Source organism: Salmo salar, chromosome 03 (assembly GCF_965601325.2).
Source record: "Salmo salar chromosome 03, fSalSal1, whole genome shotgun sequence".
NCBI classification, from domain to species: Eukaryota; Metazoa; Chordata; class Actinopteri; order Salmoniformes; family Salmonidae; genus Salmo; species Salmo salar.
In genome coordinates this window covers 36,466,031-36,493,271 of record NC_138293.1, presented here as the reverse complement: position 1 = coordinate 36,493,271, position 27,241 = coordinate 36,466,031, and the positions used below count along the sequence as shown (strand labels likewise).

The 27,241-nt window shown below is 44.0% G+C and overlaps 1 protein-coding gene across 4 annotated transcripts; it reads left to right on the top strand.

Moving 5' to 3' along the window:
- The first annotated feature begins 306 nt into the window (after nt 1–306).
- LOC106600415 (SUN domain-containing ossification factor) lies at nt 307–27,241 on the top strand. Of its 4 annotated transcripts, none has more exons than XM_014191734.3 (23): nt 308–552; nt 751–845; nt 9,282–9,396; nt 10,962–11,126; nt 11,448–11,791; nt 11,957–12,035; nt 12,270–12,387; nt 12,470–12,594; nt 12,691–12,758; nt 13,021–13,128; nt 13,624–13,729; nt 14,348–14,368; nt 14,843–14,898; nt 17,176–17,270; nt 17,564–17,629; nt 17,822–17,963; nt 18,228–19,613; nt 19,795–19,882; nt 20,118–20,222; nt 20,486–20,646; nt 20,838–20,929; nt 21,143–21,198; nt 21,359–27,241. In XM_014191734.3, the coding sequence occupies exons 2-23, from the start codon at nt 781–783 to the stop codon at nt 21,806–21,808; spliced, it is 4,011 nt and encodes a 1,336-aa protein (XP_014047209.3). In that variant the 5' UTR covers nt 308–552; nt 751–780; the 3' UTR covers nt 21,809–27,241. The 4 variants fall into 4 exon arrangements, with proteins under 4 accessions (XP_014047212.3, XP_014047209.3, XP_014047210.3 ...); XM_014191735.3 differs by having other exon boundaries at nt 311–552; nt 11,469–11,791; XM_014191737.3 differs by lacking the exon at nt 14,348–14,368 and having other exon boundaries at nt 307–552.

Sequence of the window (27,241 nt, the reverse complement as noted above, 5' to 3'; positions counted from 1 at the left end):
CTTGATCTTTTTGGCCTTCCTGTGTCATCGGGTGCTGTAGGTGTCCTGGAGGGCAGGCAGCGTGCCCCCAGTGATGCGTTGGGCAGACTGCACCAGCCTCTGGAGAGCCTTCCGGTTGCGGGCTAGATGCAGAGATGCCATGTCTGTCTGTCTGCCATCTTACTAAACTTTCTTAGTTGTTAATTTTCTTGAAATCTAAAGGCACAACCTGGATTCGAGCCAATATATTAAGTAGTGGAACATGTTATTATTACAACCTCGTGAAAGTGACAAACTGACACGTTTTCATTTTCGTCAAAAACAACTTTATATCGAAAGCTGCTTTTGAGGTGACGGCTTGCACATGCGCAGTTCGGCGCGAGATGACCGTTGGACGTGTCTGCTCATGAGTTTAGCTATCCAACGTCGCCATGACATCGACTCAAAGCTATATCGGATATTTCTATTAGAGAAGCAGTTTCTGCTTGTCTTCATACTGTACTGTCTTAGATTTTTACTGCGTTTTCATTGGACAGAGCGGGGGGACACGATGACAGCTGGGGCTGGTTGGCGGTACGTACGCAAGGTCTCCAGACAGTACACACCACCACTGGATTTGACAGCCAACAGTACAATACACTTGTAGGAAACTAGCTAGCTAGCAGTTTTAGATGTCAGATCTGTAGCTTGTCAATTTAGAAGTTCGATAGCTACTACGTGGACTTAAAACATACAACTGTTGAATAACGACAGTATTGATACATTTTGTAGGTAAACGGCGAGAATGTTGGTCCCTGCGGGATGATGATGAAAAAGAGACTGTGGCGAGTTGTGACAGTGTGCCTACTTGTGTTTTTACCGTGTTGGTAAGTACAGCCTTACAGTACTTTCTTTCACTTTCATATCAAGAAAGATGTTTTGTAGCACTTAGTAACGTTATTCAAAAGTCGTTCGAAGAGATGCTAAAATAATGAACTACAACAAGCATAACGTTAACTAGCTCGCTGCTAGTTGTTTTTTAGTGGTAGCTAGCCACTCGCTGTCTAGCCAAGTGGTAAATTAACGTAGCTCTCTATACTATACAGTAACTAACTACTGTAGCTTGTTCAGTCGACTCGTCTGAGATGTCAAATGCAGTTTGCCAGTTACTATACCTAACTAGTTCAATTAAACTGTTCATTTTTTCCGTGTTATTGTTTTGTTTTCAGTGTCATTAGCTAGTTAGCTATCAAATTCAGGGTATGTCAACAATCCGTCAAATGCCGCCCTCGTCCTGCCTCACCATCCATCACCATTGCAACAAACATGGAACTATTAGTTAAATAAACAACACTCCTATATAATACTGAATAGGACAGCTTTTAAAAATAGATCAAGTCAAAAAAACTGGCATTGCATTGTATGCCATTGCTTTGCTGGGTTGTTGCACGGCCAGTACTGAGCCTGAGGGCGTGTGTTCTGTTCTGTGAAAGACAGGATTTGACTCTTCAGCTCTTGAGGGGATTTACAGCCCACGTAACGTTAGTCAGTCAGCTAGCAGGCTAGCTGCGATTAGGTCTTGACCCCTGGCTGTAAATCCTTTGACACAACAGTTGACATGGTCCATCCAGAGGTGCTTATGGAGAAGAATGCACCTAGTTTACTTTAACTACACACCAATGCTACATTCATACTCAGTCAGATATTTAAATAGCCTGAAGACCTTATCGAGGAAAGGTCAAAGAACCTAGCCTGGTTTCTCACACTAAATTGTTCGCTTCGTACGTTACATGGTCAACAAGCCGGTTCCAACAGACATTTTAGCTTCTAAATCGATTTGTGGAGAACATAGATTGAAATGGATTCCATTGAGTGATATACTCCTGTGTCCGTGAGAATCAGGGAAGTCTCTTTTGCCTGTGTGAAGCAGGATGTGAAATGTGACACCACTAGAAGCTGATATGTCCCTCCTACCATTTAATTCGGTCTTCTGACTGTCCATCAACTCCTGGCTGAACCTTACGTCACAGCCACTAACAACGCATATGCCTGGAATTCTTACATTGTAGCTCAGCAGTAGAGAGTGGTTTCGTCTCTGTAGTACATTTAGACAGGGCTCGACATTAACGCTTGTCTGCTTGCAGAGAGCATCAGAGTATAATTATTGTAGGCCTGCATTGACAGGCACAAGCGGTCTTTCAATCATGCAGTTGCGAGATGCGTTTTTGAGATCAATGCATAATTTTTGGTCAGCAAGGGAAATCCTGGAAAAGTCATGGTGTATGCATCACCTGTGTGTGCCAGTGGGCCTTCCAGAGGGGAGAGAGGTAGGTAAAATAATGATATACATTATACTAACTAGATAACCTGCCAAACTACACTATGTTTTGAATTGGCTATCTTGGTAGTTAACTATTTAGCTATTAGCTTGTATTAATGTCATTTATTGTGTCCAATGTCCTAAAAACCTTCCACCGGCACTCGTGTATAACCACAGTTGATACAGGTGCGCAGTGGATACGGGTGCTCAGTTGAAACCAATGCTGCATACTCTGGTTATAAAACCGTCTCTCAAGCGCTCAAAATTGGCTAGGATTCTCCGCTATTCAATACTGGCCATGTAATTCTGACAAAGTTAAAAAATTTGTTAAAAAAATCTTAGAATAGCCTTATTGACAAGTAACTCCTATGCTGTCAAGATCTCCCCTGAACACTGAATATTTTAACCTTACAAATAGATAAACATCTTAGTTAGCTACCTCACTCATCTTAGCCATATGATCCCTGGTTCATTGAATGAGGGAATTATTTTATAAAGACATAAAACGTATTCGATTGTAATGTTGCAGGGTGGCCAACCATCCTCCAGGAGAGCTACTGGGTGTGCAGGCTTTTGCTCCATTCATGCTCGAACACCCCACATTGTAAAATATCAGTGGCTCAACGGGACCTTGATAAGCTGACTCTGGTGCGTTTGAGCAGGGTTGGATCAAAAGCCTGCACACCCAGTTGCTCTCCAGATGGAGGGTTGACGGACCACGTGTTTTATACAGTAGCCTGTCAGTGCAGTATTCTACTTTATGGAGGGTTAAGTGCCCTTCTCAAGGCGTCAACGGCAGGATATACTGTGTGATACATGGGATCAGAGACCAGCAGTCCTCTGTCGTCAATACCAGTGATGATAATGAGTGTTATTTTGTGAAGTGGTTCCTTGCATCATACAACACAATTTTCAGTCACCTTTTTGGCCCGTGGTGTTACAGACCTTTTTCTAGTTTTGGGATAAGTGATTTGAGCTCGCGGACAAGTAAAAAATCTGTCCTACTTGTCTGAAGGATAAGTTGCCACAAAAGATAAATTCAAGCCCTGTTTGGAGATCAATTTATAGCCAATAATCTAAAATAATGAATTAATTGATAAAAAAAAAAAAAAAAAATAGCACTTTCTGTTTGTCATAGACATGAAAGACAAGTTCCTAACGAGTTCAGGTAGCCAAGCTAGAGCTGTGTGATACGTTCACAGTGATGGCCGCAGACGTTTTGATCAAGAGAGACCTTTAGAAATTATGCACATTTTCTGTAACACTGAACATACAAATATGTATTTTACAGTTGTGAGGAAGGTGAAATCTTATAGTTAGTCATTTTATAATTTGATTATACTATATTTAGAAAACATAAGTCATTTCAAGACTCATTCATACAGTTTTGTTGAATAAGAAATACAACATATAAAATATTTCATATTTTATCATATTTGTACTGTTTACTTGAGCTTGTGACTACACCTCAGCAATTTATATATTTTTTTTACCGTAAAGGTGAGATTTGAACCTTTCTTGGAGTATGCAGCATTAGTTATTGTTTACGAGCCTCTCTGGTTAAACAAATTATGGAATGTGTAGCAAAATCAAATACAATTTTATTTGTCACATGCTTCGTATTCCAGTCTGTGCTAGCAAAAGAGTCCTGTAGTTTAGCATCCGCTTTCTCGGACTACTTCTGAATTGAGTGTGTCGCTGGTACTTCCTGTTTGAGTTTTTGCTTGTAAGCAGGAATCAGGAGGATAGAATTCTGTTCAGATTTGCCAAATGAAGGGTGAGCTTTCTATATGTCTCTGTGTGTGGAGTTATTATATATTTTTTTCTAGTTGCACAGGTGACTTGCTGGTAGATATGAGTTAAAAAGGATTTCAGTTTTTCTGCATAAAAATTACCGCCCACTAGGAGCGCTGCCTCTGGATGAACATTTTCTTTTTGGCTTATGGCCCTATATTTCTCGTTGAGTGCGGTCTTAGTACCAGCATCGGTTTGTGTTGGTAAATGGATAGCTACGAAAAATATGCTGGGAAATACACTGAACCAATATACACTGCTCAAAAAAAAAAGGGAACACTTAAACACTTAAACACTTAAACAACACAATGTAACTCCAAGTCAATCACACTTCTGTGAAATCAAACTGTCCACTTAGGAAGCAACACTGATTGACAATAAATTTCACATGCTGTTGTGCAAATGGAATAGACAACAGGTGGAAATTATAGGCAAAGGTGCACCTGTGTAATGATCATGCTGTTTATTTAATCAGCTTCTTGATAATCCATCCACCTGACAGTTGTGGCATATCTTGGCAAAGGAGAAATGCTCACTACCAGGGTTGTAAACAAATTTGTACACAGCATTTGAGAGAAAAAAACTTTTTATGCGTATGGAACATTTCTAGGATCTTCTATTTCAGCTCATGAAATATGGGATATGGTGTTGCGTTTTATATTTTTGTTCAGTGTAGTATGGTCTACAGCTTATCATGAGCTATTCTCAGTCTGGTAAGCAGAACCTCGAGACTTCCTTAATATTAGGGATCGCCTACGATCTGTTGTTAACAAAGAGAGACACGCCCCCGCCCTTGAGTTGTCAAGACACTGTTGTTCTGTCATGCGGATGCATAGAAAAACCAGCTAGATTTATATTAACCATGTCCTCATTCAGACACGACTCCGTGAAGCATACAGTAGAGGAAAAAAGTATTTGATCCCCTGCTGATTTTGTACGTTTGCCCACTTACAAAGAAATGATCAGTCTATAATTTTAATGGTAGGTTTATATGAACAGTGAGAGACAGAATAACAACAAAAAAATCAAGAAAAACGCATGTCAAAAATGTTATAAAATGATTTCCATTTTAATGAGGGAAATAAGTATTTGACCCCTCTGCAAAACATAACTTAGTACTTGGTGGCAAAACCCTTGTTGGCAATCACAGAGGTCAGACGTTTCTTGTAGTTGGCCACCAGGTTTGCACACATCTCAGGAGGGATTTTGTCCCACTCCTCTTTGCAGATCTTCTCCAAGTCATTAAGGTTTCGAGGCTGACGTTTGGCAACTCGAACCTTCAGCTCCCTCCACAGATTTTCTATGGGATTAAGGTCTGGAGAATGGCTAGGCCACTCCAGGACCTTAATGTGCTTCTTCTTGAGCTACTCCTTTGTTGCCTTGGCCGTGTGTTTTGGGTCATTGTCATGCTGGAATACCCATCCACGACCCATTTTCAATGCCCAGGCTGAGGGAAGGAGGTTCTCACCCAATATTTGACAGTACATGGCCCCGTCAAATGATGCGGTGAAGTTGTCCTGTCCCCTTAGCAGAAAAACACCCCCAAAGCATAATGTTTCCACCTCCATGTTTGACGGTGGAGATGGTGTTCTTGGGGTCATAGGCAGCATTCCTCCTCCTCCAAACACGGTGAGTTGAGTTGATGCCAAAGAGCTCCATTTTGGTCTCCTCTAACCACAACACTTTCACCAGTTGTCCTCTGAATCATTCAGATGTTCATTGGCAAACTTCAGACGGGCATGTATATGTATTCTTGAGCAGGGGACCTTGCGGGCGCTGCAGGATTTCAGTCCTTCACGGCGTAGTGTGTTACCAATTGTTTTCTTGGTGACAATGGTCCCAGTTGCCTTGAGATCATTGACAAGATCCTCCCGTGTAGTTCTGGGCTGATTCCTCACCGTTCTCATGATCATTGCAACCCCACGAGGTGAGATCTTGCATGGAGCCCCAGGCCGAGGGATATTGACAGTTCTTTTGTGTTTCTTCCATTTGCGAATAATGGCACCAAATGTTGTCACCTTCTCACCAAGCTGCTTGGCGATGGTCTTGTAGCCCATTCCAGCCTTGTGTAGGTCTACAATCTTGTCCCTGACATCCTTGGAGAGCTCTTTGGTCTTGGCTATGGTGGAGAGTTTGGAATCTGATTGATTGCTTCTGTGGACATGTCTTTTTTACAGGTAACAATCTGCGGTTAGGAGCACTCCCTTTTAGGGTGTGCTCCTAATCTCAGCTCGTTACCTGTATAAAAGACACCTGGGAGCCAGAAATCGTTCTGATTGAGAGGGGGTCAAATACTTATTTCCCTCATTAAAATGCAAATCAATTTATAACATTTTTGACATGCGTTTTTCTGGATATTTTTGTTGTTATTCTCTCTCACTGTTCAAATAAACCTACAATTTAAAATTATAGACTGATCATTTCTTTGTCAGTGGGCAAACGTACAAAATCAGCAGGGGATCAAATACTTTTTTCCCCCACTGTAGGTGATGTGACAGATAATAGTTTAGCCTATTTGATCTTGACTCATCATTGACATTCCTCAGAAGTGTAGGGATGTAGTCTTGGCTAATGGTTTTGATGACATTTTACTATATTTGGCAAGTAGGCCTACTTTTGCTTTACTGTCTAGTTTCTTTCTACTGTCTAAATCAAATCAAAATGTATTTGTCACATGCGCCAAATACAACAGGTGTAAACCTTACCGTGAAATGCTTACTTGCAAGCCCTTAACCAACAATGCAGTTTAAGATAATACAATATTTACTAAATAAACGAATGTAAAAAAATAAAAATAAAAGAGCAACAAAATAACAATAACGAGGCTATGTACTGGGGGTTCCGAAACCGAGTCAATGTGCGGGGGTACAGGTTAGTCGAGGTAATTGAGGTTATATGTACATGTAGGTAGTGGTAAAGTGACTATGCATAGATAATAAACAGCGAGTAGCAGCAGCGTAGAAAAAAGTGTGTGTGGGTGGGTGGGGGGGGGGGGGGGGGGTCAATGCAAATAGTCCGGGTAGGCATTTGATTAGCTGTTCAGCAGTCTTATGGCTTGGGGGTAGAAGCTGTTAAGAAGCCTTTTGGACGTAGACTTGGCACTCCGGTACAGTTTCCGTGCGGTAGCAGAGAGAACAGTCTATGACTAGGGTGGCTGGAGACTTTGGCAATTTTCAGGGCCTTCCTCTGACACTGCCTGGTATAGAGGTCCTGGATGGCAAGAAGCTTGGCTCCAGTGATGTACTGGGCCGTATGCACTACCCTCTGTAGCGAGCAGTTGCCATCCCGGGTGGTGACTCAGCAAGTCAGGATGCTCTCGATGGTGCAGCTGTAGAACTTTTTGAGGATCTGAGGACCCATGCGAAATCTTTTCAGTCTCCTGAGGGGGAATAGGCATTGTCGTGCTCTCTTCACGACTGTCTTGGTGTGTTTGGACCATGATAGTTTGTTGGTGATGTGGACACCAAGGAACGTGAAGCTCTCAACCTGCTCCACTACAGCCCCGTCGATGAGAATGGGGGCGTGCTCGGCCCTCTTTTTCCCCGTAGTCCACGATCATCTCCTTTGTCTTGATCACGTTGAGGAAGAGGTTATTGTCATGGCACCACACTGACAGCTCTCTGACCTCCTTATAGGCCGTCTCATCTTTGTCGGTGATCAGGCCTACCGCCGTTGTGTGGTCGGCAAACTTAATGATGGTGTTGGAGTCGTGCTTGGCCATGCGGTCATGGGTGAACAGGGAGTACAGGAGGGGACAAAGCATGCACCCCTTAGGGGCCCCTTTGTTCAGGATCAACGTGGCGGATGTGTTGTTACCTACCCTTACCACCTGGGGGCGGCCCGTCAGTAAGTCTAGGATTCAGTTGCAGAGGGAGGTGTTTATTCCCAGCTTAGCTTAGTGATGAGCTTTGAGGGCATTATGGTGTTGAACGCTGAGTTGTAGTCAATGAACAGCATTCTCACATAGGTGTTCCTTTTGTCCAGGTGGGAAAGGGCAGTGTGGAGTGCAATAGAGATTGCATCATCTGTGGATCTGTTGGGTTGGTATGCAAATTGGAGTGGGTCTAGGGTTTCTGGGATGATGGTGTTGATGTGAGCCATGACCAGCCTTTCAAAGTACTTCATGGCTACAGACGTGAGTGCTACGGGTCAGTCGTCATTTAGGCAGGTTACCTTAGTGTTCTTGGGCACAGGGACTATGGTGGTCTGCTTGAAACATGTTGGTATTACAGACCCGGTCAGGGAGAGGTTGAAGATGTCAGTGAAGACACTTGCCAGTTGGTCAGCAGATGCTCGGGAGTACATGTCCTTCCACAATCCATTCTGTTGTTAAAATGGCCACACACTCTGATACGTTATTCATTGTCTAGTGCCTTAAAATCAGCATGGCTTCTCAGGGGTTACATTAAGACTGTTGGCTATGAATTAAAAGGTAAACAAACACTGTACAGCTTACAGTATTTGTGTCCTACCAGACTCCAGTGGCCAAGCAGAGTAGATGACTTACCCTATAAACCTCACTACTAGACAATAGACTTGCTGTTGACAAGGCCAAGTTTGTGTTGAAGTATTTTGACACTGGAGCTCAAGACAAGGACCTCTGTCCCCAGTAGAAATGTGACATTGTTGTTAGTGGAACTATTTAAAGCCTTGTTCTGACTGACCGGTGATCTCTGTTGTCCCATGCCAGGATGAACAGGACAGCTGTGACATTGACTTGTCCATTTCCCTGTCACACCGTCAGACTGTCAACAGACGGCATGCAGTTGTCACTTTCTCTGTGCAGCCACATGGCTTTAGGTTTTGACTTTGACCTCCCAGCCTGGCCAGCCCCCCACAGTGATAAGATAAAATGTGTGTCTCTCTCAGTTTGTCAGCCACCTGGTCGTTCCCATATCACCTCTCTCAACTCTGACTGCTGGGCAGCAGCCCCCTCTGATTGCTCATGACTCAGTCACGGATTCTTTGAAATCAAGTTGTTTTCCTTCTGATTAAGGCTTGTCCTTGTTGGTATAGTAAACATAGTGACGCTAGGTTACAGGATATTGCCACATCTTAACAGGATTCGGGGTCAATTTAATCTAAATGAAGCCGATTCGGGAAGTCAACTGAAATTCCAATTCCACTTTTCCCATTACTCTGGTCTCTCCTAACTCTACTCCCCTTGCCCAAAACAATAACACTGATGTCTTCTCCTGTGTTTCCCCAGGCACCCAATTAAATATGTTGGCTGTGCAGAGCAGCCCCCAGAGGCTCAGAGCATGCCTGCACCTGCTCAGGACAGCAGCAGAGAGGAAGACCCAGGCGACAAGTCCCATCACAGGGTACATAACCTGCCCCACCTGTTGGACCATAAGATGTTTTTTAATTTTCTTTCTACATACCTAATATAAGCAACTTTCCTATTGACACACATTTCTTTTAACTTCTAGGGGCTAGGTGGGACGTTAGCGTCCCACTCTATTCAACAGCCAGTGGAAGAGCGTGGCGCGAAATACAAAAACCAAAAAAATGCAATAATTTCAATATTTCAAACATACGACTATTTTACACCATTTGAAAGATAAGACTCTCGTTAATCTAAGCCCATTGTCCGATTTTAAAAAGGCTTTACAGCGAAAGCAAAACATTAGATTATGTTAGGAGAGTACATAGACACAAATAACCACACAGCCATTTTTCAAGCAAGCATATATGTCACAAAAACCCAAAACACAGCTAAATGCAGCACTAACCTTTGATGATCTTCATCAGATGACACTCCTAGGACATTATGTTATACAATACATGCATGTTTTGTTCAATCAAGTTCATATTTATATCAAAAAACTGCTTTTTACATTGGCGTGTGATGTTCAGAAATTGTATTCCCACCGAAAACTTCCGGTGAATTTACTAAATTACTCATGATAAACGTTGACAAAATACACAACAATTATTTGAACAATTATAGATACAGAACTCCTTTATGCAATCGCTATGTCAGATTTTAAAATAGCTTTTCGGCGAAAGCACATTTTGCAATATTCTGAGTACATAGCTCAGCCATCACGGCTAGCCAATTTGACACCCGCCAAGTTCGGGGCTCACTAAACTCAGAATTAGTATTAGAAAAATTGGATTACCTTTGCTGTTCTTCGTCAGAATGCACTCCCAGGACTGCTACTTCCACAGCAAATGTTGTTTTTGTTCCAAATAATCCATAGTTATGTGCAAATACCTCCGTTTTGTTCGTGCGTTCAGGTCACTATCCAAAGGGTAACGCGCAAGCGCATTTCGAGACAAAAAAATTCAAAATATTCTATTACCGTACTTAGAAGCATGTCAAACGCTGTTTAAAATCAATTTTTATGGTATTTTTCTCGTAAAATAGTGATAATATTCCAACCGGACAATGCTGTCTTCATTCAAAAAGGAAGACAAAAAATGGCGAGGTCTCGTGAACGCGCATTTCCAATCTCTTAGCCACCAGGCTGTCCACTGACAAACTGTGCTCCTGTACTCTGCCCGGAGACAGGAGACGCGTCAATCCACATTCTGAATGCTTTAGAGAGCCAATGGAAGCCTTAGAAAGTGCTACATAACCCCACGGGCACTGTAGTTTCGATAGAGAAGCAAAGGGAGAACTACAAATTCGCAGACGGGCCACTTCCTGCTTGGAATTTTCTCAGGTTTTTGCCTGCCATATGAGTTCTGTTATACTCACAGACACCATTCAAACAGTATTAGTATTTTCTATCCAAATACTAATAATATGCATATTCTCGTTTCTGGGAAAGAGTAGTAACCAGTTTAAATCGGGTACGTTTTTTATCCGGCCGTGAAAATACTGCCCCCTAGCCCAGACAGCAAACGGCAACGAATGTTTCCTTCCTGTCCCGTCTGTTAGGGTGTTGTTCAGGTAGAGGAGGGCTGGGGGTCCCAGTATGCCCAGTACCTATCTGAAGAGGAGGTGCTGCCAGAGGGAGAGGAGGTGGAGACACAGCAGCAGGGCCTAGCAGGGGAGGAGGCGGAGACTCCAGGCACAGAGGTGGAGGACAAGGAGCATGTCAAGGTATTCGTTTGGTTTATTTAGATCCCCCATTTAGCTGTTACAACCTACTGCTCCTGGGGTCCACACGGTACTGCAATGATGAATCCTAACGACTAGGCCTGAAAAACTACTCCACCCTGGCTTGTTTACTAGATGTGAAGCAGATGTCTCTCTCTCTTTAGTGTAAGTGCAAATTGAGACTTGGATGCTGTCCGTCAGACCTATTGATCAGACATTTTGATTGTTCCTGAAATCTTTTTAGCGTTAAATGTTATACAGCACGTATGGCTCAGGCTGGTGGGTGGTTGTCGTGGGCCATCAATACTAAGTTCGGTGTTTTAGTGCGGTGATGATGTTTCCCAGACGTTGGACCTGGAGGATTCTGTAGCAGAGAAGGAGCAAGAGACAGCATGGCCAGAGGCCCGGCTAGAGGCTGAGCAGCCACCTCCAGAGGCCGTTGTCACCCAAGAGCAGAAGCCAACCCCCGCCTCTGACCTCTCCCCTCCACCATCTGCCCCTGCCCTCAACCCCATCCCCGAAGACCCCTCCAGCACCCCTAGCTCATCCTCTAGTGTACCAGAGGAAATTGTGTCTGATGTCCCTTTGTCAGAATCCAGCGATGCTGATCTGGCCATAGCCGACTGTGAAGCTGGAGAAACCAACCCCTTTGACGACACCTTCACCAGGTCAGTGTAACGGAGGTGGTCCCGTAGTTATTAGCCTTACCTGAGGACTGAACCCAGAGAGCTAATGACTAGGCTTAAATCAGCAGGTTAAGACAGTCAAGTGATGCTCAGGTTCGAAACACATTTTTTCAATGTAGGCTCTCTTTCTATTGTCCCCATATGTAGTCTTCCTGTTGTCCTGGAGAACACATCCAATGCCCTGGGAAAGGGCACCAAGACTGACATAGACCCCCCTCTGGTCAAGGTAGGTCAGGCCTCAGTGGGGCTGGCTCAGGGGGCCAACGCCTCCCACATGCTCAAAGAACAGGTAGAGAAACACCAACATTTGTTGCACAGCAATAACGTTTTCTGATGCTGATAGTCCCAAAAGTAACAACCTCCAAGCTTAATAATCCCGACCTCAAATGAAAGTATTTGACACACAGACACTATGTATTTGATCCAGGTCTGATGCTTGTCTGTTGACTGCGATTCTTAGGACTTGAGCTCACACATCATCACAGAGACAGATCCCAGCGTGGCAACCAAGGATCCGGAGGACATCCCCACCTTTGACGAGTGGAAGAAGAAAATGATGGAGGTGGAGACCGAGAAGAGTAAGATAGATGGTGTTCCTGGCCTGTCTCAGTCACTCAATCAATTACTGGTTTTGATTTAAAAGTCTATCTCTCTTCATAGCTCAGGCCACTCATACCTCCAGCAACGGCGGCTCCCACGCTGTAAAGAAGGTGCAGAAGAACTTCAACAACTATGCATCGGTGGAGTGTGGGGCAAAGATCCTGGGTTCTAACCCAGAGGCTAAGGTATCTATTTCAAACTGTCACCCTCCAAACCTATCTAATATATAGATTTTTATGTTTAGCGTTGCAGATTTTGATGGAAGGATCTTTGTTTCTCAGAGCACTTCGGCCATATTAATGGAGAGCATGGATCATTACATGTTAAATCCCTGCAGCAACAAGATCTGGTGAGTGTGTGTGTGTAGATCCCTGTGTGTTGCTGCTCTAAGAGTTCGTGTATCTGTCTCTCAAAAATGTCTTCTGTCCTTATGCTTATACTTCCTGTAAAACCTCCCTGTTGCTTTTTCCCTTTATAACCACAGGTAGGACAACATCCACTACTCCACTCACCACCTACTGTATCCTCATCCCTCAACATCCTCTCTCTCTTTCTTTCTCCTTTCTCATTCTTTTTCTCTCTTTTCTTTCTCCTTTCTTCTTCTTCTTCAGGTTCATCATTGAGCTGTGTGATCCCATCCAGGTGAAGCAGTTGGACATCGCTAACTTTGAGCTCTTCTCTTCCACACCCAAAGACTTCCTGGTCTCCATCAGTGACAGGTTTGACCTGGGTCATGTTCATTAAAGCTGGTGTCCTTAAATTGGTGAAACTGCCACGTCCGTTTGGGATATTACAACAACAAAGAAGTTACTGCAAATAACGAACACTGTTTTTTCCCCCCCTCGGACATCATTGCACGCGCGATAGAACAGCAGAATATGTTCCGCCATTTTTTTTTACCACGCTACCGGAGGCTCCTCTCCTCCGTTTCTCAGTTTCAACAACAAAACAATGACATTTTTACACCGTTTAGAAACTGAAATGAAAATGAGTGCTGTTTTTTTTTTTTTACCAGATATTCTCTCCCTGTATTAGTCAGTTTTCTTCTTTTTGGTGCCTAATGAACACGACCCCAATGGGAATGTCTCGTTTTGATATCTTTTAATCTGTCATTTTGATACTGAACATCATAAATGCTACAAACAGAAACAGTCACTACTACTGCACTAAGGATAGATCAGTAGGTTGAATGATGTTGGATGATGCTCCGTCAGGTACCCAACCAACAAGTGGGTGAAGCGGGGAACTTTTCATGCTCGGGACGAGCGCACTGTTCAGAGTTTCCCTCTGGATGAGCATCTGTATACCAAATATGTCAAGGTGTGTATGGCGTCCTCCTGTTCCTTCTCTACTCCCACTCTACTCTTTCAGGTTTTTCTTGGGAAAGAGGTATTCTGAATGGGACTTCTTATTTAAATTAAAAGAAAAGATCATCAATACTAGAGTATCCCCCACTTTACTCAAATCCTGCAGGGCTGTGTTATGTATGCTTGTCCTCTCATTCTAGAGTAATAGTTTACAATTATACAACGGGTGGGTTGAATGCTGATTGGTTAAAACCGCATTCTAGCCGGTGTCTATTCCACAAGTTACCACCGCCCAAATCTATGACGTTAAAATGCCTTTTTACTCTGTTCCATCTGAATGCGTAATCCACTGTCTCATCAGCCCAGCCAGGCAATTTATAAACTTGATCTCCACTATAAAAAGCATCTAGACATTATCTCACATTTCTTTTATACTAACAGTTCATTTTCAACGGTGGAGATTTGTATAAACCTCGCTGTTCTTCTCGTATTTAATCTGATGCTTCTGTACCTCTTTTCCGAGGACTGGAGCAGGAACCAGCATTCATACACTTGGTCCTGTTTTAAATGCATGTGTGCATGTTTCCTCTTGTAATTATATGTTTCTCTTCTCTTGTTTCTCCTGCTTCAGATGTTCACCAAGTACATAAAGGTTAGCCCATTTCTCTCTTAGAGGTGGTCGGTCTGTGGAGGAGCATGTAGACAGAGGAGTGGAGGGAATGGAAGGGCTTTGGTGTTTAGTCACAATGCTAACAGTAGGAGAAGCTTGCTAACTGATCAGCCCTAGCTTACTGCAGACCAGGTAGCACAGAATCTATACAATCTGGACCAAGCCAATCAAAATATATTTGTAATTATTATCATTCATCTAGTCATGTCACTCATGAGAATTCCATATCATTTTTACTGTAGAGAAGCCCATTCTTTAGGGCAAGGATGTTTGATCACAGCTTCAAAGTGCGCTAGCTTGTCGCTGGTCACCCAGAAAAGCATCAACGTTAACAACTTACTTCTGGATTTTGACTATTTTTCCAACGATTTCAATGAGAATTTGACCACCGGCCAAATCCCACCATGCGCTGATGCCTGTTTCCTGGATATTCATGGTGTCTGTGTTTCATCGCAGGTGGAGCTGGTCTCTCACCATGGATCTGAACACTTCTGCCCTCTCAGCCTCGTAAGGTAGGCAATGAATAGAAAAACACTGAATTAATGGAACATTTTAAAAGGAAATTGGGAAAATCGCAGATAAAATAACATATAGCTGTAAAAAGCAGCAATTTACCGAATCCACAGGTATTGTACAGTAATGGATTACCATCAAGCTGAAGATAGTGTGTGTGTGGGGGGGGGGGGGGTTGTTAAGTAATAGAGTAGGAGTGGTAAAAATGTGCCCCTAGTCGCCCCTCCTATACCAGTTGGTAAGGCTGAGCCGAGGGGACTGTTGCATCTGAGACTGCTAGTCTAGTGCCTTTGAACTTAGCTCTCTCCAACACCATAGAAATAAGATGCCTTTTGTCAGGGGCACTGGGGGGCAGCTCTGGCAGTCAGAGATTGCAGAACATTATCTCTTCAAAAACTACAGCCAACCAATCACCGACATAGTTTTTCTCCTATAGAGGCATGAATGGTTGTAAAAAAATATATAAACTCAGCAAAAAAAGAAACGTCCCTTTTTCAGGACCCTGTCTTTCAAAGATAATTCGTAAAAATCCGAATAACTTCACAGATCTTCATTGTAAATGGTTTAAACACTGTTTCCCATGCTTGTTCAATGAACCATAAACAATTAATGAACATGCACCTGTGGAACGGTCGTTAAGACACTAACAGCTTACAGACGGTAGGCAATTAAGGTCACAGTTATGAAAACTTAGGACACTAAAGAGGCCTTTCTACTGACTCTGAAAAACACCAAAAGGAAGATGCCCAGGGTCCCTGCTCATCTGCGTGAACGTCCCTTAGGCATGCTGCGAGGAGGCATGAGGACTGCAGATGTGGCCAGGGCAATAAATTGCAATGTCCGTACTGTGAGACGCCTAAGAGTGCTACAGGGAGACAGGACGGACAGCTGATCGTCCTCGCAGTGGCAGACCAGGATCAGTACATCCGAACATCACACCTTCGGGACAGGTACAGGATGGCAACAACAACTGCCCGAGTTACACCAGGAACGCACAATCCCTCCATCAGTGCTCAGACTGTCCGCAATAGGCTAGACTGAGGGCTTGTAGGCCTGTTGTAAGGCAGGTCCTCAACAGACATCACCGGCACCAACGTTGCCTATGGGCACAAACCCACCGTCGCTGGACCAGACAGGACTGGCAAAAAGTGCTCTTCACTGACGAGTCGCGGTTTTGTCTCACCAGGGGTGATGGTCGGATTCACGTTTATCGTCAAAGGAATGAGTGTTACACCGAGGCCTGTACTCTGGTGCGGGATCGATTTGGAGGTGGACATGACCCTCCAGCATGACAATGCCACCAGCCATACTGCTCGTTCTGTGAGTGATTTCCTGCAAGACAGGAATGTCAGTGTTCTGCCATGGCCAGCGAAGAGCCCGTATCTCAATCCCATTGAGCAAAGGCTAGGGCCATTCCCCCCAGAAATGTCCGGGAACTTGCAGGTGCCTTGGTGAAAGAGTGGGGTAACATCTCACAGCAAGAACTGGCAAATCTGATGCAGTCCATGAGGAGGAGATGCACTGCAGTATTTAATGCAGCTGGTGGTCACACCAGATACTGACTGTTACTTTTTATTTTGACCCCCCCCCCTTTGTTCAGGGACACATTATTCCATTTCTGTTAGTCACATGTCTGTGGAACTTGTTTAGTTTATGTCTCAGTTGTTGAATCTTATGTTCATACAAATATTAAGTTTGCTGAAAATAAACACAGTTGACAGTGAGAGGACGTTTCTTTTTTATATAACTTTTTATATAATTGTTTTTAAAGGCAACTGGAATATAATGTCCCAAATCCAATCACTAGGGACCATAGGGGGTCATTATTGTAAGGGACCAAAGACTCAACCACGCATACACCCTTGATAATGACTACATTTACATTTTATTCAGAATGACTTACAGTTAGTGCATTCATCTTAAAGTAGCTAGGTGAGACAAGCACATATCACAGTCATAGTAAGTACTGTGGGATTTGTAGTATTTCCAAGTCCCAGTTTGATGGTAGATACCCTAGTTGAAACCTTTTCCTTTAGGATTCTTATAATAACCTTAACTATTATTCAACCTACTTGGTGTGTTATTACTGGGCTACTGGCGTGTTATTACTGGGCTACTGGCGTATCTCTCTTCCCTTTAGTGGCTCCTAGAGTATAACATCTCTTCACCAATATAGCCACCAGTCAGTGTAGGCCATTCTTTGGCAATCCTCAATCTCATTCAAAAACACAACTATGTGCGATGCCTTAGAGCTGTTTCTCTCCACTCTGTTGAAGGGTGTTTGGAACGAGTATGGTGGAGGAGTACGAGGAGATCGCTGACCCCCTGGACAGACCGGAAGACCAGGATGGCGACCAGGATGACCACCTCGGTGAGAGGAGAGCCTCATCTTCTACAGTAGCTTGAATACCTGTCAATTACCATCACCGGGACAGTGAATGCTAGATAAGATATGACACATTGACCAATGGTCATTTTATATGTTACATGTACACAACATTTTCACTTTCATGAGGAGACCTGATGTAATATAATGTGAACGTCTGAAGTCCTGAAGCGACTCTACTGCAGGTTTTATATGTACATGTTACCTCTCACCTTTGAACTGTTTGGATGACTGATGTTGGTAAGTGTGGTGTTATCGCTCTGCCGTGTGACCCTCAGATTATCCTCCTGGATATGTTCCTGTAGAGGACGAAGCTTCAAATGACCTCATAGGATCAGCCAAGGGTGAGTTACCGACACGTACAGCCAGCTAAATATCCTGTTACACCAGTCACAAAAATATGGTATCAAACTGCATATCACTATTGAAAGAATGTGCTGTGTCATACTTGAGTCGCTATCCTTTTGCGAAGCCAATGTGGAGATGGATTCGGTGACTGGGATAAGTGTTCACTAATGGGCTGTTTGTTGTTCCAGATGTCATTCTGAATATGGTGAACAACATTAAAGTCAACGTGCTGGGAGGAGGACCAGGGGAAGGGAACTTCTCAGGCCAGGCAGTGAACCTGACTGCCAGTAAATCATCTGACCCAGACACCACCTCCACCGTCAGCCCTGTGTAAGTACCAGCCAACCAATCACTTCTTCTCCTAGTCTTTTACTTTATCTACATGTACAATTATGTCACACATCTTGTCATTTAAAACGTATTTTTTTTATTTTTTTTAAGCAATGATATTTACCAGGGTAAATTAGAGGTAACTTTGTCATTAGTAAGACTTTGAGTCTTGCATCTTTCTGCCTAGCATGTACCGTGCTTGGATGTGCATGATAATGTTGTTTTGCAGCTGTAGTAGCTTATGTCCCCGTCTCGCTGTTCCAGGCCTGACACTGTAGGCGTGGAACAGTCTGAGGTGCAAGAACACCCTGTCACTACCACAGAGGATCCCACACCAGAACCCCCTACTCCAGAACCCCCTGTCACAGAGGAACCCAAACTAGAGAATCTAACTGGGGAGGAGCCGGTTGTGACTCCTATAGAGGAGGAGGAGGTCCAGTCTATAGTTACCATGCTGGAGGAGGAAGAAGAAGAGGAAGGGAGGGACAGAGAGGTGCACCATTGCCCTGGCCTCCGACAGCTAGAAAGCCTTGACTACTGTGGCCTGTCTTCCTCCTATTCTTGCTCCTGCTCAGCCTCCTTCCAGGAGTACCTCCTCCACCAGTGTTCTGTTCAAAGGACCTGCACCAGCCAGGAGAGGGAGCCAGAGGCACCCCCAGTCTCAGGAACCAGCATCACCCTGTCACAGCAGCTCACCATCTCCCCCACGACCACTCAGACCCCACAGCAGCCCCACACTCGGGGAGAACAGCCTCAGGAGAGAGAAGCCAGCCCTGCCCTCGGGGAGAGGGGAGCAAGTCCCACTCAAGCCCCACCACACCTTCTATGGGTTGAGACGGAGGCAGTGGGAGAGAGAGAGCCCAGCACTGAGCTGCCCCACCTGGAGCCCAGCCAGACCTCCACCCTGCCCAGACCCAGTTCCACCGACACCGACAGCTCTGCTACTAGGCCCACCCCTGCTGTTGAGCCTCCACACCAGGCCTCCTCGAAAGACCTGCCCGGGCAGAAGCAGCCCGCCACTGGGGCAGAGAAGAACCGGGAGGTGCAGCAGGAGGAGAACAGGCAGCCTTTTCCCACTGTCACCACCTCCAGCCCCAGTGGTCCACTAGAGCAGAGTTGGAGAGCCCCTGTAGAGAGGCCCTGTCTGGACGTCCAGCCTGCCAAACAAGACATCCCAGTCATCCACCCCCCACATGTGGCCGATCCCCATCCCCTCCCCACTGTCTCCACACCCACAGAGCAGCAGCAGCCTCCCGCCCCCACAGCTGAACCAGAGAGTGCTGCTGGCAGTGGCAACACTACTCCTGGGGAGTCCCGCTCTGTCCCCGTCGTGGTTATGACAGAACCCCCCTCGCATGGCCAGGCTGTCGCAACAGAAACCAAGGGGGAAGCAGAGCTTGTGGAGGACATCCTCTTCACCTCGTCGCCCAATGGCAACGGGCAGCAGCTGCTTCACCCACCCTCCCCCTCTCCTTCCCCCTCAGACTTCTACGCAGAGCTCCACAAACCCACGGAACAGGCGAACGGGAACCCGATGCACGCCTCTGCCAGCCAGAAGGAGTCTGTGTTCATGAGGCTCAACAACCGCATCAAGGCCCTGGAGATGAACATGTCGCTGAGCGGACGTTACCTAGAGCAGCTCAGTCAGAGGTACGGGTCCTTTAAGGTTGATGGCTCGTACTAAGCATTGTGCATCATCCAGTTAGCCTTCGTTAAAATGTCCAATGTCAAACAGTGAAATGCTTTTGAAATAACCAGTGCTTTCAATTCCATTTGAACACAGTCAGTCCATTGAAGGTTTAGATGGGGATGTTTTGTCATTGTGTTGAAGGTACCGAAGGCAGATGGAAGAGATGCAGAGGGCTTTCAACAAAACCATCATCAAACTGCAGAACACATCCAGGATAGCAGAGGAGCAGGTGGGGAGTGGAGGGCCACCTTCAATGTGTTTGTATAGAGTGTTACATACTACGAAGCCCATCTTAAGATGGAATCTCGCACCGTTTTGGCCTTTTGAATAATGAGAATGTCAAGGCTGTCGTGTGAAAGGCTCTGGTTGGATGTTAATCAATCAAAAATCAAGCTATGTATGGGAATGTGGCTTGTGGGAGTGTTTGTGATTGGCCAGCTCATTAGTTTCCTGGATCCCTATAGGACCAGAGACAGACGGAGTCCATCCAGTCGTTGCAGGGCCAGCTGGAGGACGTCACACAGCTGGTTCTCAACCTGTCTGTCGGAGTCAGTCAGCTGCAGAGCCAGGTAGATACTGCATACCTACCTAGCCTTTTGAATACAGCAGGGTTGGGGTCAAATTCATTTCAAGTCAGTCAATTCGGTAAGTAAACAAGTCCTATTCTTCATTACTTTTGAACAAGGAAGTTTTGCCTCCTGAATTGACATGGAATTGGTCCCAAACCTGGAATGTAGCCGTATTCAAATGAATTGTATATTTCTTTAAAGGCTTTACCAACCCACACCACATGGATGCACTGTGTGTTCGTTTTGCTCTGCCGATGTTTTAGGTGTCTGAAAGGCAGAGTTACCTCCTGCTGTGCCTGGTGTTGTGTTTGTTCCTGGGGTTGCTGCTGTGTGTCCAGCACAGTCGCATGTCTGCCGGTGATCCTCCCTCCACAGACCCGGAGCGTCCTATATCCAAGAGCTATAGCTACTGCTGCCCAGAGAGGTATCTACACTAGGGGGGGGGAACACCATTGGTTGTGCTTATGTACTGCTTACTATGAACGTGTTATGAAGTCCTTACAAGGGTACCCTTGAATTGGAGTTATCCCATCCAAGGGACACCACACACTCGCCTCATCAGGATACTGTGTTCAAGTCTTGTCCTAATCGAACCGACACATGTGTTCCTCTCAGGCGTTTCTGGGAATATGAAGACATGAGCTTGAAGAGAGGAATGTCGTATCCTCTCCTGCACTCGGGCTCCTTCCAGTTACCCACCACTGAAGGCAAGTTTACCTATGACTGTGTTGTGTGTAGTGTACTCCCTTGTGATTTCTTTGTTGCTGATGAATATAAATATAACCTGACTTTGGGTCTTGATCTTTGTCATTTATGTTAATGATAGTTTTTGTTTTGCTGATTAATAATATTGTTTCAACAGTAAAAAAAAATGTTTTTTTTTTAAATGTATTTACTTGGTTTCCTCCTTGTGCTCGCAGGTCCAGAGTTACCACGCACTATTGAACCACTGAGTTTTCTACCAGCTAATAAAAAGGTATGGATGGAATAGTGTCCCTATCTCAAGGAACATCTCTCTCATACTCTCAGAGTATAACTGTCTTGTGAACATGATCTCTCATCGCCAACCTCGACAAGTCAAATCTCCCGCTCTTCAACCTTTCCGCCCTCTGTCCCCAACCCTTCTCCCTCTGCAGAAGAAACGGAGTAAGATGAAGACCGTGGAGACATTGAAATGCACTGCACTCTGCGCTCCTCTGCTTGCTGACGGAGCATCCGTATGTAACGGCGGCACCCCTGGTGGCACCACAGACCCTACACCCCGCATGGGGCGTCTCAGCCACCACGCCTTCATGGACCCCCCGTCCGGGGGCAGTTCAGAGAGCTCCTCCCAGTCGGACGAGCCCTCCTTATGCGGCCTTGCCGCCATCTCCTGCACTCGCCTCTGTGACGGCCTGCCCCCGCCCAGGAGCAGGGCAGAGAAGCGGGCGTTCAAGCGGCATCGCTCCAAGCCTGGGTGCGTGGTGGTGGAGGATCTCCTGCAGGCCCCGCAGAGAGATGCAACACCCATAACCCCCACCCTGCAGGGCCTCATGGGTGGGGGGAAGGAGCTGTCTGCAGGGATGCTGGGAGTGACGGCACTCTGAGGTCCTGTCGGACCTAGACTAAAGTCTCCTGTCTGCTCCTCCTGAAAACAGACTCTGAAACAGTCAGCCCCTGAAAGGAGGGACGTTGTTATCCCTGTATACACAGGAAGCTTTCGGCTAGGAAATCAGACAATCGCTCTTCGTCCACCTCCCAACCAGTATGTTATGTTCTGTCCATGTTCTCTGTTGAACCTTTGTCGGGCTTTGATGTTTCTTTCTTGCTTTGACCAATGGAAAAAATATATTTTCCATCTGTCCTTCAAAATGTCATTTTGTTTTTGTAAATACTATCAACCCTACAGCTGCGCTATGTAACAATCAAACCTGCAAATAATAGCCAATGTCAATGATGGGCTAAAGGAATATATATATTTTTTTTAGAAAAATCTAATTTATTTGAAGTTTTGAAGATGCTTTTACTGGGGAGTGGCCGGTCTAGACACATCGTTCATAGAAACAGTAGTGTACTGTATCCAGATCGATTCTCATTCTCTGAAGTTGAAACCTTTACAACTGTTATGCTTTTACCAGCCCAGCTACCGCTTTTACAGTACACAGGGATGCAAGACCGCCGACACTGAACAAAAATAAATGCAACATGCAACAATATTTAACATTTACTGAGTTACAGTTCATATAAGTAAATTTGTCAATTGAAATCAATTCATTAGGCTAATAAATGGATTTCACATGACTAGGAATACAGATATGCATCTATTTGTCAAAGATGCAGTACCAGTCAAACGTTTGGACACCTACCTTACAAGGGTTTTTCTATATTTTTACTGTTTTCTACATTGTAGAATAATAGTGAAGACATCAAAACTATGAAATAACACATATGGAATCATGTAGTAATCAAAATATATTTGAGATTCTTCAAAATAGCCACCCTTTGCCTTGATGACAGCTTTGCACACTCTTGGCATTTTCTCAACCAGCTTCATGAGGTAGTTACCTAGAATGCATTTCAATTAACAGGTGTGCCTTGTTAAAAGTTAATTTGTGGAATTTCTTTCCTTAATGCGTTTGAGCCAATCAGTTGTTGTGACAAGGTAGGGGTGGTATACAGAAGATAGCCCTATTTGGTAAAATACCAAGTCCATATTACAGCAGGAACAGCTCAAATAAGCAAAGAGAAACGACAGTCCATCATTACTTTAAGACATGAAGGTCAGTCAATCCAGAAAATGTCAAGAACTTTGAAAGTTTCTACAAGTGCGGTCGCAAAAACCATCATGTGCTATGATGAAACTGGCTTTCATGAGGACTGCCACAGGAAAGGAAGACCCAGAGTTACCTCTGCTGCAGAGGATAAGTTCATTAGAGTTAACTGCACCTCAGATTGTAGCCCAAATAAATGCTTCACAGAGTTCAACTAACAGACACATCTCAACATCAAGTGTTCAGAGGAGACTGCATGAATCAGGCCTTCGTGGTCAAATTGCTGCAAAGAAACCACTACTAAAGTACACCAATAAGAAGAATAGACTTACTTGGGCCAAGAAACACGAGCAATGGACATTAGACCGGTGGAAATCTGTCCTTTGGTCTGATGAGTTCAAATTGGAGATTTTTGGTTCAAACCGCCGTGTCTTTGTGAGACGTAAAGATGAACGGATGATCTCCACATGTGTGGTTCCCACCATGAAGCATGGAGGAGGTGGTGTGATGGGGTGGGGGTGCTTTGCTGATGACACTGTCTGATTTATTTAGAATTCAAGGCACACTTAACCAGCATGGCTACCACAGCATTCTGCATTAATACGCCATCCTATCTGGTTTGCGCTTAGTGGGACTATCATATGTTTTTCAACAGGGCAATGACCCAAAACACACCTCCAGGCTGTGTAAGGGCTATTTGATCAAGATGGAGAGTGATGGCGTGCTGCATCAGATGACATGGCCTCCACAATTACCCAAACTCAACCCAGTTGAGATGTTTTGGGATAAGTTGGACCACAGAGTGAAGGAAATGCAGCCAACTAGTTATGCTAAGCATATGTGGGAACTTCTTCAAGACTGTTGGAAAAGCATTCCAGGTGACTACGTCATGAAGCTGGCTGAGAGAATGCCAAGACGGTGCAAAGCTGTCATCAAGGCAAAGGGTGGCTACTTTGAAGAATCTGAAATATATGTTGATTGTTTAACACTTTTTTGGTTACTACATGACTCCATATGTGTTATTTCATAGTGTTGATGTCTTCACTATTATTCTACAATGTAGAAAACAGTAAAAACATTATGAAAAACCCTTGAATGAGTCGGTGTGTCCAAACTTTTGACTAGTACTGTATATACAGTGCATTCTGAAAGTATTCAGACCCCTTGACTTTTTCAACATTTGTTTAGTTACAGCCTTATTCTAAAATGGATTCAATTACTTAGTTCCTCATCAATCTACGCACAATACCCCATAATGACAAAGCGAAAACAGAAATACCTTATTTACATAAGTGTTCAGACCCTTTGCTATGAGACTCGAAATTGAGCTCAGCTGCATCCTGTTTCCATTGATCATCCTTGAGATGTTTCAACAACTTGATTGGAGTCCACCTGTGGTATATTCAATTGATTGAAAAGGCACACACACCTGTCTATATAAGGTCCCACAGTTGACAGTGCATGTCAGAGCAAAAACCAAGCCATGAGGTCGATGGAATTGTCTGTAGACCTCTGAGACAGGATTGTGTTGAGGCACAGATCTGGGGAACGGTACCAAAAAATGTCTGCCGCATTGAAGGTCCCCAAAAACACAGTGGCCTCCATCATTCTTAAATGGAAGAAGTTTGAAACCACCAACACTCTAGAGCTGGCTGCCTGGCCAAACTGAGCAATCTGGGGAGAATGGCCTTGGTCAGGGAGGTAACCAAGAACCCAATGGCCACTCTGACAGAGTTCCTCTGTGGGGATGGGAGAACCTTCCAGAAGGAAAATCCAACTCTGCAGCACTCCACCAGTCAGGCCTTTACGGTAGAGTTGCCAGACGGAAGCCCCTCTTCAGTAAAAGGCACATGACAGCCCGCTTGGAGTTTGCCAAAAGGCACCTAAAGGACTCTGACCATGAGAAACAAGATTCTCTGGTCTGATGAAACCAATATTGAACTCTTTGGTCTGAATGCCAAGCGCCATGTCTGGAGGAAACCTGGCACCATCCCTACGGTGAGGCATGGTGGTGTAAGCATGGTGCTGTGGGGATGTTATTCAGCGGCAGGGACTGGGAGACTTGTCAGAATAGAGGGAAAGATGAATGGAGCAAAGTACAGAGAGATCCTTGATGAAAACCTGCTCCAGAGCGCTCAGGACCGCAGACTTGGGTGAAGGTTCACCCTCCAACAGGACAATGACCCTAAGCCCCCAGCTTAGCAGGAGTCTCTGAATGTCCTTGAGCCCGGCCTTGAACGCGATCGAAACCTGAAAATAGCTGTGCAGCGACGCTCCCCATCCAACCTGACAGAGCTTGCGAGGATTTGCAGAGAGAAATGGGAGAAACTCCCCAAATACAGGTGTGCCAAGCTTGTAGCCTCATACCCAAGAGGACTCAAAGCTGTAATCGCTGCCTAAGGTGCTTCAACAAAGTTCTGAGTAAAGGGTCTGAATACTTATGTAAATGTAATATTTCAGGTTTTTATTTTTTATAAATGTGCACACAAAATATAACCTTTTTTTGCTTTGTCTTTATGGGATATTGTGTGTAGATTGAGGGATTTATTATTTTTTAAATCAATTTTAGAATAAGGCTAAAATGTGGAAAAAGTCAAGGGGTCTGAATCTTCCCGAATATGCGCTGTAGCTACCTGCTCTGAAAAAAATGGTTTGTTGAGAACGCTCTAATGCAGTTAACATTTTACATTCTGATACCTTCTTTTAATTGTGATTTATTCAACCCATATGCAAATGCAGTTGCATTATTTTTACGGCATTCCATAGAATCCTGAGATCGACTACACTTCTATTGATCATCATTCATTCATTTAGTTTAATTTCAAATTGATCCCAGAATGTAGGATTTTGTAGTGGCTCTTTTTAGGGGAATCTGAAATGTGCAGTTGGCAGTAGTAAGCGTGGTGATCAGACGAGCTCACATGTTTCTATTTTCTTCATTGTAGAAGATACAGGTGTAGATGATATAAATTACATTGAGAGAATGTTTTATATCTATTTGAGTAGAAAGTGTACTCTCTTGCTTTTGGAGTATGTGCTCACCAGGCATCAATGAGGTTGTAATCAGACAGTATGTGTTGGAGAGCCCTTGGTTGCGTGCGGATTGTAGTTTCTTATTAGATTTGTCCGAAATGGTTTTCATGTCTGTCCCAATAACCAGTTAGAATTGAGTTAATTCTAACAATATGCTGTTCAGTGAATAAAAAAAACGTAGGATCATATGTTATTGGAGCATACATATGAGTAAAGGCAATTTTATTTCCATTATGGCTACAGTTAAGGAAAGTGATTCTGCCTTTTTATTATTCGCTTTTACCCAAGATGGTGATTTTGAGTTTCTTATGCGTCATTATAATTAGACCTTTAGTTTTGTTTGGGGCTGATGGGGGGAAAAAACAGCCAGTTTGTACAAATGGTTCTCTATTCTATGTGCGTCCTTTTGTAGCGGGTGTGTTTCTTGGAGCATTGCTATGTCAATATGGTTTCATGCTAGGATATCAAGACAGCTGGAATGTTTGATAGGACAATTTAGTCCTTTCAAATTCCAAGAGAGAATAGCTAGCGTTGCCGTTGTTTTTCAAAAAGGAATGTTACGTTAATGATATAATTGTTATCTTTGGTGTTGATAAGCCCATGGATTTCTAACAAAAAGCAGGACCCACATGGAAATTCATCCATGGGTTGTTTCCCACCCAGAAAGACCCCCCCAGCCTGCACTATCATGCAGCATAATGGCAGGTGGCAGCCTTTCACATGGAGTCTTTTACCTAAATAAGGTATTTGTTTTATATTTATTATAAATTCGTAAACATTTCTAGAAACCTGTTTTTGTTTTGTCATTATGGGGTATTGTGTGTACTGTAGATTGAGGATTTTTTATTATTTAATAATTTTTTGAAAACGGCTGTAACGTAACATTTGGAAAAAGTCAAGACCTTTAGTATAATATATCGTATAATACATTTGTTATCTTATATTTTAATACAGAATTGCTCTGTTTGCTGTCATGATAATGACAAATTAATGAAGTTCTATTTTTTATTTTTTTATTTATTTCCTTGAATATTCATAAAAAGTCAATATAATCTTCAAGCTCTGCTGATATAGTCCCCAATCGGTATTAGATAGAACGAATAGGAAAACAACTTGTGGTTACCTAGGTTACCCCATTGAAAAGTTTTTTTACTGTGAAACAAACACAATTTTCCTGTTTCCTTGTTTAAGTCAATTACAAAACTACATTTAAGGAAAGTACAACTTGTGTAAAGA